Source organism: Dysidea avara, chromosome 11 (genome assembly GCF_963678975.1).
Source record: "Dysidea avara chromosome 11, odDysAvar1.4, whole genome shotgun sequence".
NCBI lineage: Eukaryota > Metazoa > Porifera > Demospongiae > Dictyoceratida > Dysideidae > Dysidea > Dysidea avara.
Genome location: NC_089282.1, coordinates 3,252,453 through 3,269,820, shown reverse-complemented (window position 1 = coordinate 3,269,820; position 17,368 = coordinate 3,252,453). Strand labels below are relative to the sequence as shown.

Here is a 17,368-nt window from a genome sequence, read left to right as displayed (position 1 = left end):
CTGAAAAACCATTGAAAATTAATGATTGTGTACTGTCCACGTTGTGTCTGTTTAGTAACTTTCTGAGTGTGATATATGTAGGACAATTAAGCACAATAATGTCTGTTTTTGTAGCAAACTTCTTCATATGGTGCCATGTAATAATTTTATGTAGCTAGCTAGTTTTGTATGTAGATGTGTAAGCTGTTGGGAAAGCAGCCTTGTGCAGGCCTAGCCTTTTGGTGCTACCCCTTCCTCTTTGGATAAATTAGATAATAAATAAATAATAAAATTTCACGGTGTACCAAGCTGTATGTCCCCACTAAATATTTTTGATTCCTCAGATAAGTTCCGAGGACATCTTCTGTTGTATCACATTTAATGTTCTTAAAGTATCTCGATCTTTCCAAAGCAGTTGAGGATCATAGAGAGGCCAGTGCCCCCCTTGTTTCCCCACATCTGCACATGGAGCAAATTTCCTCTATGTCTCCATATCCTAATAGTGTATTTGTGGGAGTGTGTATAGACTGTGGAATGGAATAATTATTTCATACTAACTACAAAGACATTCATTTATTAGTCTACAGGACTACTAAATATGAAAATAAATAGTAAAGATCTCTGAAATTATTCCATTACTTAGTCTTGCATGTACTTTGTTATTAGTGTACAAATCAAAACAAGGTGTTATGTAACTCCTGGGATGGTTCACTGTAATGTTGTGGTCCATTTCTGGTAACAGCTTGCAATATGTGCTTAAACTAGTATGTGGTTTATAAAGTACATGCAAGTCAGCATGTTTGGAACCTCAACCTGGATGTATTACTCCTCCGTGTTGTATTTCACTAAATACTGTACTAAAATTCAAGGTGTTGTGGCTCCTTTAGCACATGCCTAGACTACTTGTTGCTGGGGATCAAGTCACCACTGGGTCTGGGATTTTTTCTGTATTCTTCACGTTTTAGGTACATGATTCTGACTTCCCTTTAAGCCTTCTCACAGGTCCCTAGTGGGATAGCACTCACTGAATAAATTATAAATGCTCCTATAAGTACTAGCAATGTTGTGGGTGTATGCAGTAATCACACGGGCTGTGAAGTTGTCAAGTAGTTCATCCAGTCAAGAGGAGATCACTACATATAGTGAGTGTATAAAGTGAGTACTTCAAGTGTGACAGTGTCCATTACAGGAGAAGAATGGAGAATGGTGGATAACCTGCCACTGTAACCACTAGTGAAAAGATGATCCAAGAGACATCACTAAAAAACACAAGAAGGTATTTTATTGTGGAATTTATAGTACGGTGGATCCAGACCTCTATTAACACCTTGAGTATCTGAAAGTGACAATAACTGCTCAATTAGAGCAGTTAAATGCAATTTGTTTGAACTTGAGAAATAATGGTGTTCAGATAATGGAGGATCCACTGCACTGTTACCCTAGAATATACCATGTATCATTTGTTATACATAGTTTTTAAAATAACCAGTTTCCCAAACCACTCTACAATAACGTCCACTATCAACCCATACTGAATGTATTCTCAATTAGAAATAATTAATAGTAAATAATATTACAGTAACATACAAAGTGTGTGTATAGTCTTACTAGATACTACAATGAGTATCTTCTGTAAGAATATCTGCTACTTTGTGTAGGGTAGCTTTTCCCTTCTCCACTGTAGTGATGGAATGTGCCAGAGCTCCTGCAACACCTCTTCCACCAGTACAACCTCCAAGGACAAGGATGGTGTCAGAATCAATGGGGACTACAGCAACACTATCCCTGGGGCTGGACAATGATGATACTGTATTCCACTTGTTAGTAGATTCATCCAACATGGCAACATCAGAGGTAGGAACACCTTGTACTATACCACCCATGATCACTGGTGGGTGAGAGTTTGGTATTGTTATAGTGTGATAGTGAGGGGCACTGGGTAACTCCATCCATTGAACTGGCTGGTTATTGGTAGCTTGTGATGTGGTGGATGATGTGATGATATCCACTGGTAGTTGGTATACTCTATTGGTCCTGCCTGTTGATTTACTGTATCCCACAATAACAATCATATTGTCACTGATGGTAGGGAAAATGTACCACATTGGCTTTGGTAGGAGAATACTAGTCATTATCCAGTGAGATGGTTGTGTAGTGTTCAGTATCTCAATAGTGTCATCGTCTCTTTTTCCACCTGCTACAATGACATACTCTGAGTGACTCACTACTCCTGGTTTGATCCTGGCTCTTAACAAGCTGGGGAAGTGGTCAGTCCAACCATTGTTAATGTAGGTGGTAACCTTATTAGTGACCTTCTTAGTAGCATTATCCCGTCCACCAATTACAGTTAATTTCCCATCAATTACTTGTAGTCTGCCCATGTAGTGACCAGGGGGAGGTAACTGTTCCCACTGGTCAGTGGTGATGTTGTAGCAGTAGACATGATAATATGTATCATTATCTGGAGAATCACCAGCCATGATGTATACCTTCTTGTCATGTAGGACTGCTGATATGGCATACATGGGAGATGGCAGGTCTGCACACCTCTCCCATGTGAGCTCATAACAACCACATTGTAGTGCCGGCACTTGAGGAGGCAACTCCTAAACACACACATAAAGTTACTGATGATGAGTTACTATGAAGACTATAATGGGGAGTGAGGGTGTGTCGTGATGTCTCTTCTATGATTGTCATGTTATTCTGCAATTTATTTTGCAATTGTATCAAGCATTCTAATGGTTTGAAACGGTGGGCGTGTACACATACTAAATTATATCCAAGGCAGAGTTTTAGGGAGTATTATGCAAATATAAATTTACAGGTACTGGTCAGGGGCGGATCCAGGAGCTGGCAAGGGGAGGGGCACAAACAGGGGAGAACCAGATTCTCTAGTTCAGTGCTGCATTTTTGAAGCAGCAAATAGTCACCTCTTAGTAGTGTCTCACTATTGATTTTTGCCATTTTGTTTCAGATGGTTGTGAAGTCTTAAAAGCTGTTTAAAAGGCTCTGAATGTCTTAAACAACACGATAATTATTTTTAGAGGCACTTAGTACGGACGAAGGTGCTGGGTGACAATTTTACAGTTAGTTTGATTTTCGTTCGCTTTGGTTTCAGGTGAATTTGTAGTAAAATGTACATATTTTCATGAGTTGATAAACTGATCTTGGCCTGACAAAGTTTAGTAACTATTTTAATCAGAAGTATGGCTGGCTCCTCGACTGTGACAAGGTGAGGGAGGGGTGGGGAGGGGGGCCTTTGCCCCAAATGCCCCATCCTGGATCCGCCATTGCTGGTAGTCGATAATTGATACTTTATATGGGATTCAGTAAATGACCCCATCATGGGATAGCCCAAGGTAGCGGCAGCCATTGATCTGCAAATTTTATACATCAGTGTTGGCTGTGTGGTAGGTCACTCCAACTGTAATTGTGTTTCTGGTCCTGTGGAATTCAATTTTGGATGCAGGAAGGTGGCATCTATTCCTTTATCCATCCCTCCTGGAGAAAGACTGAGTGTGGCCCCAACTAGACATTGGGTGACCTGCAGTTCGAATCCTGGGGTTGGAGAGATTTTTTCCTTACTTTGGCCCCTTTTCTGTTACACCTTATCAGTCATTAAGTCTAAGTCCTTGAAATTAGGTTAGGTAATCCTAAGGCTGCAGCACATGTTGCTGTCAGATTTTCAGTGCTGGTCACTGTAAAGTGGTTAATAATAATAATTTCACAGCAATGAAATGACTGTTCTATTAGAGTATATTGATCAACATTTGTCAATTTCTTACAGGTTTTAACTGATAATTGCTATTATTGTGACTCTTGGGCAGATGTAACATATTCACTGCAGCCCCACATGCATTTCTGAAGTACGTCTCTCAGTATGCCAACTTTGGCTTTTTTGCATGTATTTTGAGATTTCACATCCTCAGAAAAGGATGCAGACGATAGACAAGAAGCATAATTACCAATTGGAGAGGTCATATGGTATGTACTATGATGTATATTTAATAATACTTATAACTATTGCTAAGAGTTAAAATCCTTACAACTTCTTCTATTACTTTACATGGAATAACTCAGTGTCACACATAAACTACACACATTACACACCTTCAGTGGTTTGATCTTGTTAGACAAGTGTGTGATTGGGGGACGTCTGGCTGGATTATTATCCAAGCTAGCCTCAACCAGTGGTCTCAATACTTCAGCTTCTCCTGTCATCTTGTCAAGGTACTCCTTACGACGTTCAACTTCATTTAGCCCCTTGGTCTGACGTGTCACTGGATCAAACTCAGCTTGAGCTTTTGGTTCAGGCCACTGTTCACTGATGGTGAACAGCATTACTCCTCCAAAGGAAAATACATCTAAGGACAATCCATACTTGGGTTTGTTGACTAAAGCTTCAGGGGGCATAAAGGGAAGAGTTCCAGGGGCTTGACTGAGATATTCCATGGCGCTCCAGCTATCAACATCTATTCCTTTAGCCACGCCCAAATCAGCAATCTTTGCAACCGGAAATAATGACATATTTTTCAACAGGATGTTATTGGGGGACAAGTCGCGATGAATTACTGGAGGAGTACGAGTGTGCAGGTAGGTCAGTCCTTCAGCTACATCGTGTAATATAGAGATCTTCCTCTTCAGACTGATATTTGGCTTCTCCACGTACTTGGTAAGGCTCTCGTCCATCAACTCCATAACCATCACCGGAAGTGATACTCGACTGGGATGATAATAGACACCAATGAGGCGAACGATATTGGGGTGGGTGAGCTCGCTGGAACGGATGCACTCACGCTCGAAGCTTTCCCGTATCCTCATCCTCGAGGAGAATTGAATGAATCTCTTTAGCGTCACATACCACCCCACGATACTCCACTGCGTACACTTTACCGTACGCTCCTCTTCCTAGGCGTTGGGTCAGTGGTCGGACTTCATTGAGAGTAAGTCCCATCAACTTATCGCTGAGATCCTCAATTTTCTCCGGTGCTTCAGCCATTTCGCAAACAATTAGCTAGGATTCTAAGACCTTTTTTGTGCACTTTTGTTGACTGAAAGCATGACAATTGTCACATAGTTTGTATGTAGCTATCATAAAGGTTATTTTTTGATAGAGAGCCATCTCAGATTTGACCTTTGGTGACCTTTACACTCAATTTAATGCATTACAACGTTCAGTTTTTCATCTACAGTAGGTTGCAAAATAAAGTTAACGTTTCGTAATTGTAATTACGGTGTGATTACTAAGTAATTACCATGTTTGTACTGTAATTACGTTTTGACTGTAATCTGTAATTATGCAAAAAAGTAGTTTTTCACCAGCCATATATACAATATACTCATAGTTACCAATAGAGCATAATTCGTAATTACGCTTTGTAATTACGCTACTACAGCGTAATTAAAATTACGAAACGTTAACTTTTTTCTGCAGTCTACTGTATCTCACTTATGCATGGTTCAAAATTTCCAAACTTAGTGTCAAATTAATGCTCTTGCTCTAAAGAGGACAGTAACATTTAAAGAAAGTCCATAGCTTTCCGGCACTATTCAATAGTTATAGCCAGGGGTGGATCTAGGATTTTCAGAAGGGGGTTTCCAGTGGTAGCAGGACTCAGATGTGGGGTTTTCCCCCAGGGTTTTAATTTTACAATGCTTGAAATTTAATGAAACTTACTCTAATATTTTACAGAGTTTCTGATCTACTGATGCTCACTAGCATTTAATATGTCATGTTTTCATCAATAGTAGGCATTCCAGCCCAATTTTTAAAATTTGGAAAAATGGGCTTTTTATATGCTGAATAGATAGTGTATTGATTGCCGATCTCAGAAATATATAGTTTATTGGGTTGGAATTAGCTACTTTGGCATGCACAGTGCTTAAAAACTGAAAAAAGGTAAAAAAATTTCTCCAGGGCTTCCCATACATTTTAAGGGAAAATGGCACAATTGAATCAGGAAGCCATCTAGTAATCTGGACTATCTTGAAACTGCAGTTGCTTCTAGCTGCAAGTTTGTACATGTAATGAGAGTAACTTCAGTTCTTATTGGATCTCAGCAATCATTGTATGCTTTGTGGTGAGCAAATATGTTTCACCTACTGCACACTTCTCAATACAATGGTGTATACCCATATAGGCAAGTGGCTATCTCAAGTAAGTAAAAACATCAAGTTAGCAACTTATAAAAGCAAACAACTAAAGTGGAGGTGCCACAATACCTAAGGTGGAGTTGTGGTTTCAATTATGGCATTGTTGTGCCTACTTTGAAGTGGTTTATACTTTTGAGCTGATGACACAGCCACCAGAAAAATGCTCTGGAGCTGAAAATCGCTAACCCGAGCGAAGTAACTACACACTTTAAAGTAAGCACCAGTGACTATACCTTCCACCCGACAGTACGTTTTTTAAAGTACTCTACGTACACTACAATGCTTGAAAATATTACAAAACAACACAAAACTTACTTATATGTAACGTGCACAATAAAAATATGAGGTGGTTAACATTCAGGAAGTATCTAAGAATCATTAACTGCACCTCAGTGCGCAAATCACAATACTAGGGCATATATGCCTATAGGAAAATTTTGAAGATTAAAGTTTTGAGAACAATTGAGGTTTGAGAACAATTTCAATGATGCATGTGTACATGAATACAGTATTCCTCAAAGGCTGTCATTAAGTACTGTACAAGTATAGATATCAATAAATAAAAGGCCTTTGAACTACACACATAAGATACATCTCTAATAGCAGATAGGTTTGGATAAATTGCATCCTAAAAACAAATACATTGTGGAACTAGCATAATGTTTATTGTTTCAACTGAATGTTCTATTAGAGTAGATGACTGTTCTATTAAAGTATCTAGCTCGATCTTATGCTCTCAAAAATACTTGTGATCCTTAAGTTTTACAGCAAGAATAGTGAAAGTATCAGAGCATTGGTGAGTATGATTCGTGTGCTAACCGTTAAGAATCAGTATAATACGAGGTATAATACTAGTTGCCTAAGGGCTGGACAGCTGTTCTGAAGTAAGTCCAGCCCCAAAGGGGTTTCTGGAACCAGCCCCTGATAGCCATTTATAAGAGTAAAAAGTAGCTCTATTTTCACCTGCCCATGCACATCATGCAATAATAGCGTGCACTTATATACATATATAGTACAGATTGTATTTACAACATAAGTTAAGTTAGATATGTGATATCATTACAATTGTACAGTGGAACCTGTCTTATAGTGGCCACCTGTGCTAAGAGACCAACTCTCTATACAAGGAGATATAGCATATACAGTAAACACACTGTTCATCTAAAATGAAGTAGAACATTATGGCTAAAATGGTGCTAATGCCTATGGGATACAAAATAACCAGTACAATTAAGCATGCAATATTAACACATTGCCCTTCTCCTTAAACTCCAATACTGCATGCAACAATGCCATTCTAGAGCACCCTTAATGTTGTATATACATGCAGTATATCAAGGATTATGCTGGTGTGTTATGGTTTGTATGTATTGCAAGGAACTGGTGTTAAACAGTACTACTGGTGATCTATATACATGTACATAGCTATTATAAGGCAGTTCAGCTAGTGGTATTTATACTATTATATACTATTGAAAGTATACCGCCAATTCCTTCACTACAGTATCTTATTGCAAGCTTTTTGACATTACACACTGTATACAATAAATACAAAATTAGAATCAAGAAAACTTTTATTGAGTTTCTACATTCTAGCTATATAGAGCAATGTGTCAATCTTACCTATAGTTGACTCACTGGGTTATAACTTATAATTACGTAGTGATCACCCATTTCAGCACTCCCGGCCCATTATAAGATTATAATACAATACGGGTACCTGTAAACATGCACTATAAATTATTTTAAAGTAAAGAGATCAATGCTATAAATTGTAGGAGTGAGTTGTTTATGCTAAACAGCTATACGGTAAAACCTCAGTGCTAAATAGGACAGAAAAATTGTGTGGGGATGTTGGGTTATCAAGACAATATCAAACAGACAAAGTTCTATATTGATTTAGCAAACGATCGTTGTCAGATTAGAGATATTCTCCATTACAGCTATAGAGGCGTTGAGATTAATTAGGAATTTAATAGTGCACAGTAGAAACTCCTGCAATCACAAACTACAGAACACAAGCAACTGTCTTGGTTATGATGATTTAATAAAATATTAGAATCCAGAAGGTATATATAGTCAAAATGCATTCATATGAAAACAGCAGTAAAATTTTTGTGAAGTTTCAATTAGTAAAATTTACACAAATTGGACCTTGTATGTAATCCCGCCACACAGAGTATAACCTGGGTATGTACCCCATGGTATAGTTCATTGACCTATCCCTAAGTATTAAAGTATCATGCCTATTTAACATGGGAAATTTCATACATCGAAAAAGTAAATCTGTTTCTGTACATATTTCATCAAGCTTGTGCGTGGGCGGGAGAAAATTGTGACATGTTTTACCATTCAAATCACTGTAACTTTAGAACTGATTAAGCTATGGACTTTCTGTAAAAACCAACTTATTCTTTAGGGCAAGAGCTTGAATTTGACACCAAGTTTGCAGATATTGGATCATAACATGAAAATTAATGGAGATAAAAATGATAGTTTTCGAACATAAAATTGCCTGTAAAGGTCAAATCTGAGGTGGCTCCCTACTGAAAAATAATCTTTGTCATACACACAAACTTTATACCAAGTTTCATGCTTTTATCCAAAAGTGCACAAAAGGCATTTTTTAAAGGTTACAACCCTGACTAAATAGAGATTGAGGGTGTGGCTTAATAACACATTTTGTATAACATCGTATATTTCTGCACACTTTAGTGTATTGACTCATTGACATGGTGCTGCAATGAGCTTGATAAGTGTCTAATACAGTGGCTATCTGCAATAAGCATAGAACATCTGGGGACAACCAAACCAGAGTCCAAGCAAGTTATCAAACTATCAGTTTAAGTTTGTAGGTGTGGAGACACATGCAGCCATTCCCTACAAGCTCTAGAATCCACATTCTGTATTATTGTTGAGTGTCTCCGAGTACAGGCCTGAATGACAACCCTATCAGTATCACTACAGTAATATCAACATGTTGTATTCATGTTGTCAACAGTGTCCTGATGACAAAGTATCATTTAGTTCCTATTGATCACTGTTGATCATCACATACAGGTTGTGTAATAGTGATATTGTCAGTGATGTGTGTAGTGTAATTGTTTGTTGTGTGGGACTGTTCTTCTGTTGTTTCATCATCTTCTACACTACTAGAGTCACTGGTCATACCTGTACAAGGAGATATGATAGTATGATGACAGATAGTATGTACATTAATGAATGATACATTTGGGACCTACTTGACATGGTCACTATAATGAGGTGGTCTTATTAATGAGGTCATGAAGTACACCTTAGCCATGTTTGGGACCTATTTGACATGATCACTACGATGAGGTGGTCTCATACAAGACAGTGACGTTTCACTGTTTAAGATATCAGTGTACACCTCCCATCTCAATGTCTCATAAAATTACACTCACTTTGTTGTGGTTGTGACCTCATCACTTGATGACTTGTAGTACTGGTGTTTGTCATGAAGTAGGCCAGCATTGTGTAGAGTAGTGGTCTGGAATAGGGAGGAGGACAACCATCAACTAACTGTACATGATATGTAATACAACAGTGTGTACTGATAGTGAAGGATGGTCACACATCACAGGTATGACATACAAACAGATCCTGTTAATGTGGGAACTTGGAAATTGGTTGGTCCCAAGGTATACAGGGCCCAGTGTACCGTATAGGGAGAAAGTTTTGAGGGGCAAAACGGATTTCACAGTTTTCTCAAAAGCCGCGACAGTTTTCTAGCAAATGCTGCTACTAGCTTATCTGACCGGATTGTTTGACGTGTGAAATAAAATTAATTTGCTTAACAACATGGAAAGTCCTGCAGCAGCCCAGCTTCTTCCATGAGCCACACCTACTTATTAGAATTGTGCATCACTGTCTGTAGCTAGTCATACATGGATCGACACCCATTTATGTTGTAGTAGTCTGAAGGCAAGCACGAAGCCATTCTCATCGCTGCGTGTATGCTTAATGTGAAGCCACACCCACTTTAATTGATCATCAGGTGTATGTATGCATCATTATCATTGTGAGCCACACCCACTTATCAGGAATGTGGACAAATGTGCATTGTTTACATGCACGGCTAAATGCTTTGAGCAGGCACCTTTCGTCCACCACGAAAGTTTAAGCGTGAATACTGCTAGGAAATGCTGTAATAGGTGGCAAATTCCTCAGCACTCTCAAGTGTTTCTGTAACATCTCCATTATCTCCTGATTCTGTTTCAACTGATTCTGGTCTCTTTGCTATAGGGAACAACACATCATGTACATACACAAGTAAGTTTTAGATTTAAAGGGACTGGCTATGAGGAATTTTACATCTGCAATTGGAAAGCCCCTACATTACAGCAAAAAGTATCCACAAATATACAAATGTTATTAACAATGAACTTTTGATTATGAGATAAAATTTTTACATCATAATGTTCAGGGGTGGATCCAGACTTTTATAAAGGGGGGTTCCACTCTGGAATTGCAACTTCAGCCTAGCTGTAAGTTGAAGACCCAAAAAAAAAAGTCAACACCTGCTGACAATAGCTGCCCCTACCATAGATGCCCTCACCAACTATATTTCCTTATTTATAACTACATACATAGCTTGCTACACTGCTCCTCAAAAGACTACTGTGACTGCTCTATTAGAGTATCTCAAGTAAGAAAGGCTCTTTCAAAAGGGGAACCCTTTGAACCCCCCCCAGATCCGCCCCTGATGTTATTAGGTAAGGAATCTAAGGATTCTGAAGACAAGTGATCTTTGAGTTGCAGCATTAATAGTTACAGTATAAACTACCTTCACAAAACACTTCATTATTACATTTCGGAATGCTCGGATCACATATCAATGTGTTTGGCCTAGTTTTCCATATTTCAGCAAGTTTGTAGAACAAAAAAAATAAATAGTGATGTCACATCCGGTACCCTATAAGTACTGTCGCGTGATCACTCCCATCGGCCTTTTTTCTTGCTCAGCAACACGTGTAGCACGATGTCAACTAGCTCTTCACCGGATCACCATCACAAGAAGAGGAAGAAGTGGCATAGCCGCCATCACCAGCAGAGATCTTCGGACGATTTTGCCGGCGTCTCTACGATGTTGACCACCCTTCGGGATCAGATGGCAGCAGAATTTCAGTCGCTTCATGGGAGCTTAAATACTGTGTCACAGCGGGTCTCCCACTTAGAATCAGCCACCCCGCAGGCCCAAACTGGCAGCGAGCAGAATCTCGCATGTGTAAACAGGCTACCCAAGCAGAGTCTCGGCCGTGACGCAGAGCCCCCCGTCACCGCGCAGAGCCACAACCAACCCGTGAGGCACCCAAGGACGGTAGTGCGCAGAGTCGCACAGACCCTATACCATGGGACGAACGCTCCGTAACTAATGACCCCCAGACTACGACGAGATCGTCTACTGGTCACCAGAGGAGTCCAATTCCGAGGGGAAATCTTCGAAGATATCAGACACCACCGCCAGGGTGATACAAGACGCCTTTTCCAAGACACTCTCCAGCAAGAGACGCAAGAACGTCAAGAGGAAGCACTCACCTCCGGACAGTGTACACACAAAATGCCCCAGGCTGGACCCAGCCATCAAAGCCAAGCTGCCCAAACAGGCAAAAGACACTGATGCGAACCTAGTCCATCTTCAATCCCAGGTACTGGATGTGGCCAGCCCATTGGTGAACCTGCTTGAGTCAGCACGCAGAGGCGTGCTCACCCCAAAAGATGCCGCAGAGTCGACACAGCAAGCCTTACGACTGTTGGGCAATGCATCAGCCACCATTTCCATGGACAGACGCCAGAAAGCTTCCCGCTTCCTTAATCGAGAGCTATCCACCCTAGTTTAGGAAGAGGAGTCCTTCAAGGATGCTGCCCCCCTACTCTTCAGGAAGGACTTTGACAGACGGGCCAGGGAGCACATCGACACTGCCCACTCCCTCCAGAGATCCTTCACCAACTCAAGACCTAACCAGTCTTTTCAGAGGGGCTGCCCCCCAATGTCCCGGGGAGGCAGCAACAACCAAGGGGGCAACAAGCAGCAGAGAAAGCCTGCCAAAAACTGAACACTGTATTGTGTACAATACCTTTTCAAAAATCATTAAACATTGTGAACAGTACTCAGCACTTAGCATGCACAAGTCAAGGAGGGGCACAGATCCCTCAGAGGCAATCCACACCAGAGGTGTTGAAGACCACCCCACCAAAATTACATCAGGTGGTGATGCCAGAGATTGCATCAGATACAATGGTGATAGACTCACCAACCCACACAAGAGTGGCAGAGATTCCACCCATCGCCAAGGGGATAGACTCACCACACCACCACACATGGTGCCAGAGATTGCACCAGGCACAGCAGACCACAACCCACTTATCATGGGCATGCCAATACTGTACACGAACTGCAAATGGCAGTCTCCCCCTTGGCTGGGGCTCCTCAAGCAAGGCATCTCACCAATGGCAGCTGTGATAGCCAGGTCTCACAAATTGTTTGCTGGAAGACTCAGTCTATTCATTCCGAATTGGAGAGTGCTGACCAAGGACCAGTGGGTCTTACAGACAGTGACAGAGGGCTATCACATCCCCCTCTTATCAGCTCCCAAACAAGAGGTCATACCTCACAGCCCTCACTTTTCATCAGAGAACCAGACCTTGCTGCAGGAGGAGATACAAACCTTGCTGGAGAAACAAGCCATAGAAATAGTCCCACTCCAGACAATGGGCTTCTACTCCAGCATGTTTATGGTATCCAAGAAAGATGGTGGTCAGAGACCAGTTATCAACCTAAAAAGGCTCAACAACCATGTGAGGTCAGAGCACTTCAAAATGGAGAGCCTTCACACAGTGAAATCCCTTCTTCAGAAGGGAGACTGGATGACAAAGGTAGACCTGAAGGATGCCTTCTTTATGGTACCATTAGCACAACAATTCCGCCATCTCCTCCTCTTCAAAGTGAATGCAGAGTCATTCCAGTTTCTATGTCTCCCCTTCGGGCTATGCACTGCTCCGAGAGTGCTCACAAAGGTCCTCAAACCAGCTGTAGAGCTTCTGAGAACCTTGGGCATCAGGCTAGTAATCTATATGGACGACATGCTTCTCACGGCCAGTTCAGTACAGCTAATCCAAGAGCACACATACATAGCACTCTTCCTCCTGGAGAATCTGGGGTTTGTCATCAACAACCAAAAATCCATACTAACCCCTTGTCAGCAAATCAAATTCCTTGGAATGACCGTGAACTCACAGTCCATGGAGCTGAAACTTCCAGGAGAGAAAATAAAGAAGATCAGAACCGAAGCTCGGCACCTTCTGGCTACCCCAAATGCCCCAGCTCGATCACTAGCTCAGCTCCTAGGCAAGCTGAATGCAACCAGTCCAGCTCTCCAAATGGCACCGCTGTTCTGTCGCTCACTACAGATGTGTCTCAGACAGACCCTATCAGCCAACTCTCAGGACTACCAGTCAACAATCACACTATCCCCACAGGAAATAGAGGACCTGCAATGGTGGGAACACCATCTCACCTCCTGGAATGGGAGAAGCCTGATCTCTCCAGCCTCCATGATAGTAATAGACTCCGATGCTTCACTGCAGGGCTGGGGATAGTCTCGTGCCCAGACCCCACCCACTGCGTTGAATAGGGTCTGGTGACTTACGCTATGTTTTTGGGCCCGCCGCCATATTGTTTACGCATTTGTATCTATAGCTGTAGTCGGCCATTTTCCTAGTTCCAGCCTATCAAATCGCGTTGTACCTGAATCAAGGCGTCCGATTGGTCAGAAAAGAAAAATGGCGTAGGGCCCAAAACTCCTGCGAATGTCACCAGACCCTGTTCAACGCAGTGGGTGGGGTCTGGGCACGAGACTAGGCTGGGGAGCGACCTGCAAGGGGAAATTAACCAGAGCTCCCTGGTCTTCTCAGGAACAGACCTTACACATCAACTGCCTGGAACTTTTGGCAGCAACTCTGGCAATTCAAACCTTTGCCAAAGAAAGATCAGGCATCTCAGTTCTTCTGAGGATAGACAACACAACTGCAGTGGTGTACATCAACAGGAAAGGAGGGACAGTGTCCCCAACACTCTCACACCTGGCAAAAACCCTGTGGTTGTGGTGCATGGAGAGGAACATCTCCTTAGAAGCTCAACACCTACCAGGAGTCATGAACTCCATTGCAGACAGGGAGTCCAGAGCATGGTCAGACAGGTCAGAGTGGAAACTATCACCCAAGATATTCCAGAGAATCAATTCTCAGCTGGGTCCCTTGTCAACAGGCAAGCCGTCTCTCCAATCAGCTCCCAACATTTGTCAGCTGGAAGCCAGACCCCCTGGCAATGGCGACAGATGCATTCACACTGACTTGGTCAGATCTTCCACAGAAGATCTATGCGAACCCTCCTTGGAACATGATAGCGCAGAGTCCTGTCACACACATGCAGTCAAAGCATTCCAGAGCTCATCCTGGTGGCTCCAGTGTGGAAAGCTCAAGCCTGGTACCCAATGCTCCTACAGAGACTGGTCAGAGTACCACTCCTCATACCCAAATCATCAGAGATGATACAACCAGTGTGTCAGAACCACCTTCCAGACTTCCTACCCCAACTAGCCATGTGGGTCATATCAGGGAGAGATGCCTGCGTAACCACCTTTCAGGAACAGCTACTGACCTGGTCCTGTCCTCATGGAGGGAAAAGTCATCAAAGTCATACGACTCATGCTTCAGAAAATGGGCAAGCTGGTGTAGTGAACGGAATAGAGATCCCATTTGTGGCCCTATAAGCGATGTGGCCAATTTCCTAGCAGGGCTATACCAAAACGGCTACCAGTACAGATCATTAAACTCATACAGGTCCTCGATCTCCACAACTCATGAACAGGTTGATGGCTGTCCTGTGGGTCAGCACCCCACAATTGTTAGGCTAATGAAAGGAGCCTTCAACCAAAGGCCTCCCCAACCGAAATACTCCACCACGTGGGATGTGTCTATCATGACAAGGTACATAACTGCAATGGGAGAGAACGGTTCCTTACCCCTTAAGTCACTCTCACTAAAACTGGTAATGCTACTAGCATTGACAAGACCATCAAGATCTCACGACCTCTCCAACCTTGATCTAAGATACATGAAATCTCTACCTGATGGTGTGGAATTCAAACCTAGTACTCTGGCTAAACAATCCAGACCATCTAAACTAGCTGCTCCATTTGTGTTTCCAGCCTTCCCTGCAGATAAGAGTCTCTGCCCCAAAGAATCACTATCTGAGTATATCTCCAGGACAGAGTCCTACAGAGGCACGGGGCCAGACAGGAAGACCAAGCTCTTCTTGTCTTACATTAAGCCACATAATCCTATTTCATCCTCCTCAGTGGCTAGGTGGATTCTAGCCATGCTAAACTTGGCTGGCATTGATACTGACAACTTCAAAGCTCACTCTGTTAGGAGTGCTTCTGTCTCAGCAGCAGCCTCCTCTGGTGTGACAACAAACCAAATATTGGAGGCAGCGAACTGGAGTTCAGAGTCTGTTTTCTAACGTTTTTACTATAAGCCTACTAATACAAATGCTGTTGGAGTTTCAGTGTTATCTGTTCCCACAACTTCGCTACAAACATCACATTGATATGTGATCCGAGCATTCTGAAATGTAATTACCTGAATGGCTCAGATCACAGAGTGGTCACCAGCTATTCTGGATTATATGAGGAATGTGAGGTGAACATATCAATGTCCCACCCAACCCCAACCCTTGATAAGTTGGGACTTGAGAGCAGAGTCTCTCTAATTACTGAGAGCAGAGTCTCTCTACTTTCTGAGAGCAGTGTCTCCCATTTTATCTAACTTCACTCCTCCAGCATTATTGTCTACAGTCGGAGCCAGAAAATGGCCGATGGGAGTGATCACGCGACAGTACTTATAGGGTACCAGACGTGACATCACTATTGTTTTTTTTTGTCAAACTTGCTGAAATATGGAAAACTAGGCCAAACACATTGATATGTTCACCTCACATTCCTCATGTAATCCAGAATAGCTGGCGACCTCTCTGTGATCTGAGCCATTCAGGTAATTATGTCATACTACATATTTACATAGTCAATATGTTACCTTGACAAGTTCTGATTTCAATTCATCTATTTCTCCTTTTAATTACTTTCAGTTTCCTAATAATAGCACACCACATTAGGAGGAGTGGCTGGTTCTCATAGTAACCAACCCGTGATCTTGTTATTTGTTGTTGAGCTGAATTTTGTAGCACTTTTTTCTCCTCCTCATGAGATGTCTTCATCTGCTGCTCCATCTGTTGAAGTGTAATGTGATAGTGTTGACATGTACACAAGTAAGGAGATAGTGACATACATTTAGACCAGTAGTATGTACAGAGCCCATAAGTGCCACAAGGCACACACTGGGCTGCTGGTATGTACCAGCCAGAGTGTGTTTCATATACATACATGTAGTTAGACTCTATGCTATCCTAGTATATGTGGCCTGCTAGGCAAAACAGAGACTTAAAAAGGGGCAAATTGTCAAAAGCTAGTTGTACATGACTTTAGGCTAGATGTAACTTGTAAATGATGATTGGGATAATTGTAAAATTTAGACAAAACTGCCAGCTTCACCACGGAAAGTATAAACCGAAAGTTATAATAGCTAGTCCAGTCTCTTATGTCAAATTTTAGGCAATATCATGATTTATTGGACCAAAGTACCAAACTTGGTACAGTTATTCCTTAGTATGTACAAAGTGATTTTAGCCACCACAAACTCACCCTGCACCCTTTTGTATAACAGCTATTTGAACAATCCGCAACATTATGTGTACTATGTTGAATAACTTCTGTTTTTTGAACACATTGCTAAGTTCAATTGTAAGTGAGCAGTCCATGACATCCCATAATAGTTTTATCAAAATATCATGGCTCTGTATAATGATAGACAGTTTAAACAAAACCTAATATTTAGCAAAAATTAAAATCGCTAAAACTTTAACATAACTAGGTATGAAGATTTTCACAATAATTAGCTTGTTAGTGCAGTACATAAGCCCTTAAAATTGACATAATCGTTCACCTTTTGATAAAAGCACCAATTTTTTTACAGGGTATATGGAGCGTGCACTAAGTGTTTTAAGAAGGGGAGGCATGTAAAAAGTCCTCAGGAACACCCCTTTTTGCACCCTGACAAGAAACCATTTGTTACTATTAAAAATCAATCATGTTTC

At 41.6% G+C, this 17,368-nt stretch overlaps 1 protein-coding gene and 2 long non-coding RNA genes across 4 annotated transcripts; 1 reads left to right on the top strand and 2 right to left on the bottom strand.

Annotated features, from left to right (window-relative positions):
• The first annotated feature begins 613 nt into the window (after positions 1 to 613).
• LOC136237942 (uncharacterized) lies at positions 614 to 2,816 on the top strand. Its single transcript, XR_010692661.1, has 4 exons — positions 614 to 1,121; positions 1,169 to 1,255; positions 1,664 to 1,833; positions 2,484 to 2,816. It is a non-coding gene; the product is annotated as an uncharacterized lncRNA (long non-coding RNA).
• LOC136237931 (ankyrin repeat and protein kinase domain-containing protein 1-like) lies at positions 1,518 to 5,050 on the bottom strand. Its single transcript, XM_066028207.1, has 2 exons — positions 4,093 to 5,050; positions 1,518 to 2,585 (listed from the first exon to the last, which is right to left on the bottom strand). The coding sequence occupies exons 1-2, from the start codon at positions 4,801 to 4,803 to the stop codon at positions 1,587 to 1,589; spliced, it is 1,710 nt and encodes a 569-aa protein (XP_065884279.1). The 5' UTR covers positions 4,804 to 5,050; the 3' UTR covers positions 1,518 to 1,586.
• A 4,104-nt stretch (positions 5,051 to 9,154) lies between these two features.
• Positions 9,155 to 16,375, bottom strand: LOC136237939 (uncharacterized). Of its 2 annotated transcripts, XR_010692658.1 has the most exons (5): positions 16,361 to 16,375; positions 16,252 to 16,307; positions 10,256 to 10,395; positions 9,561 to 9,646; positions 9,155 to 9,306 (listed from the first exon to the last, which is right to left on the bottom strand). It is a non-coding gene; the product is annotated as an uncharacterized lncRNA (long non-coding RNA). The 2 variants fall into 2 exon arrangements; XR_010692657.1 differs by lacking the exon at positions 10,256 to 10,395.
• Between the last annotated feature and the right edge of the window lie 993 nt (positions 16,376 to 17,368).

What these genes read in the sequence shown, in the direction of transcription:
- LOC136237931 (XM_066028207.1), bottom strand. Translation starts at nt 4,803, where the DNA reads ATGAGGATACGGGAAAGCTTCGAGCGTGAGTGCATCCGTTCCAGCGAG. An exon ending in ACAAGATCAAACCACTGAAG is followed by an intron (nt 2,586 to 4,092) that starts GTGTGTAATGTG and finishes GTGTGTGTTTAG; the next exon opens with GAGTTGCCTCCTCAAGTGCC.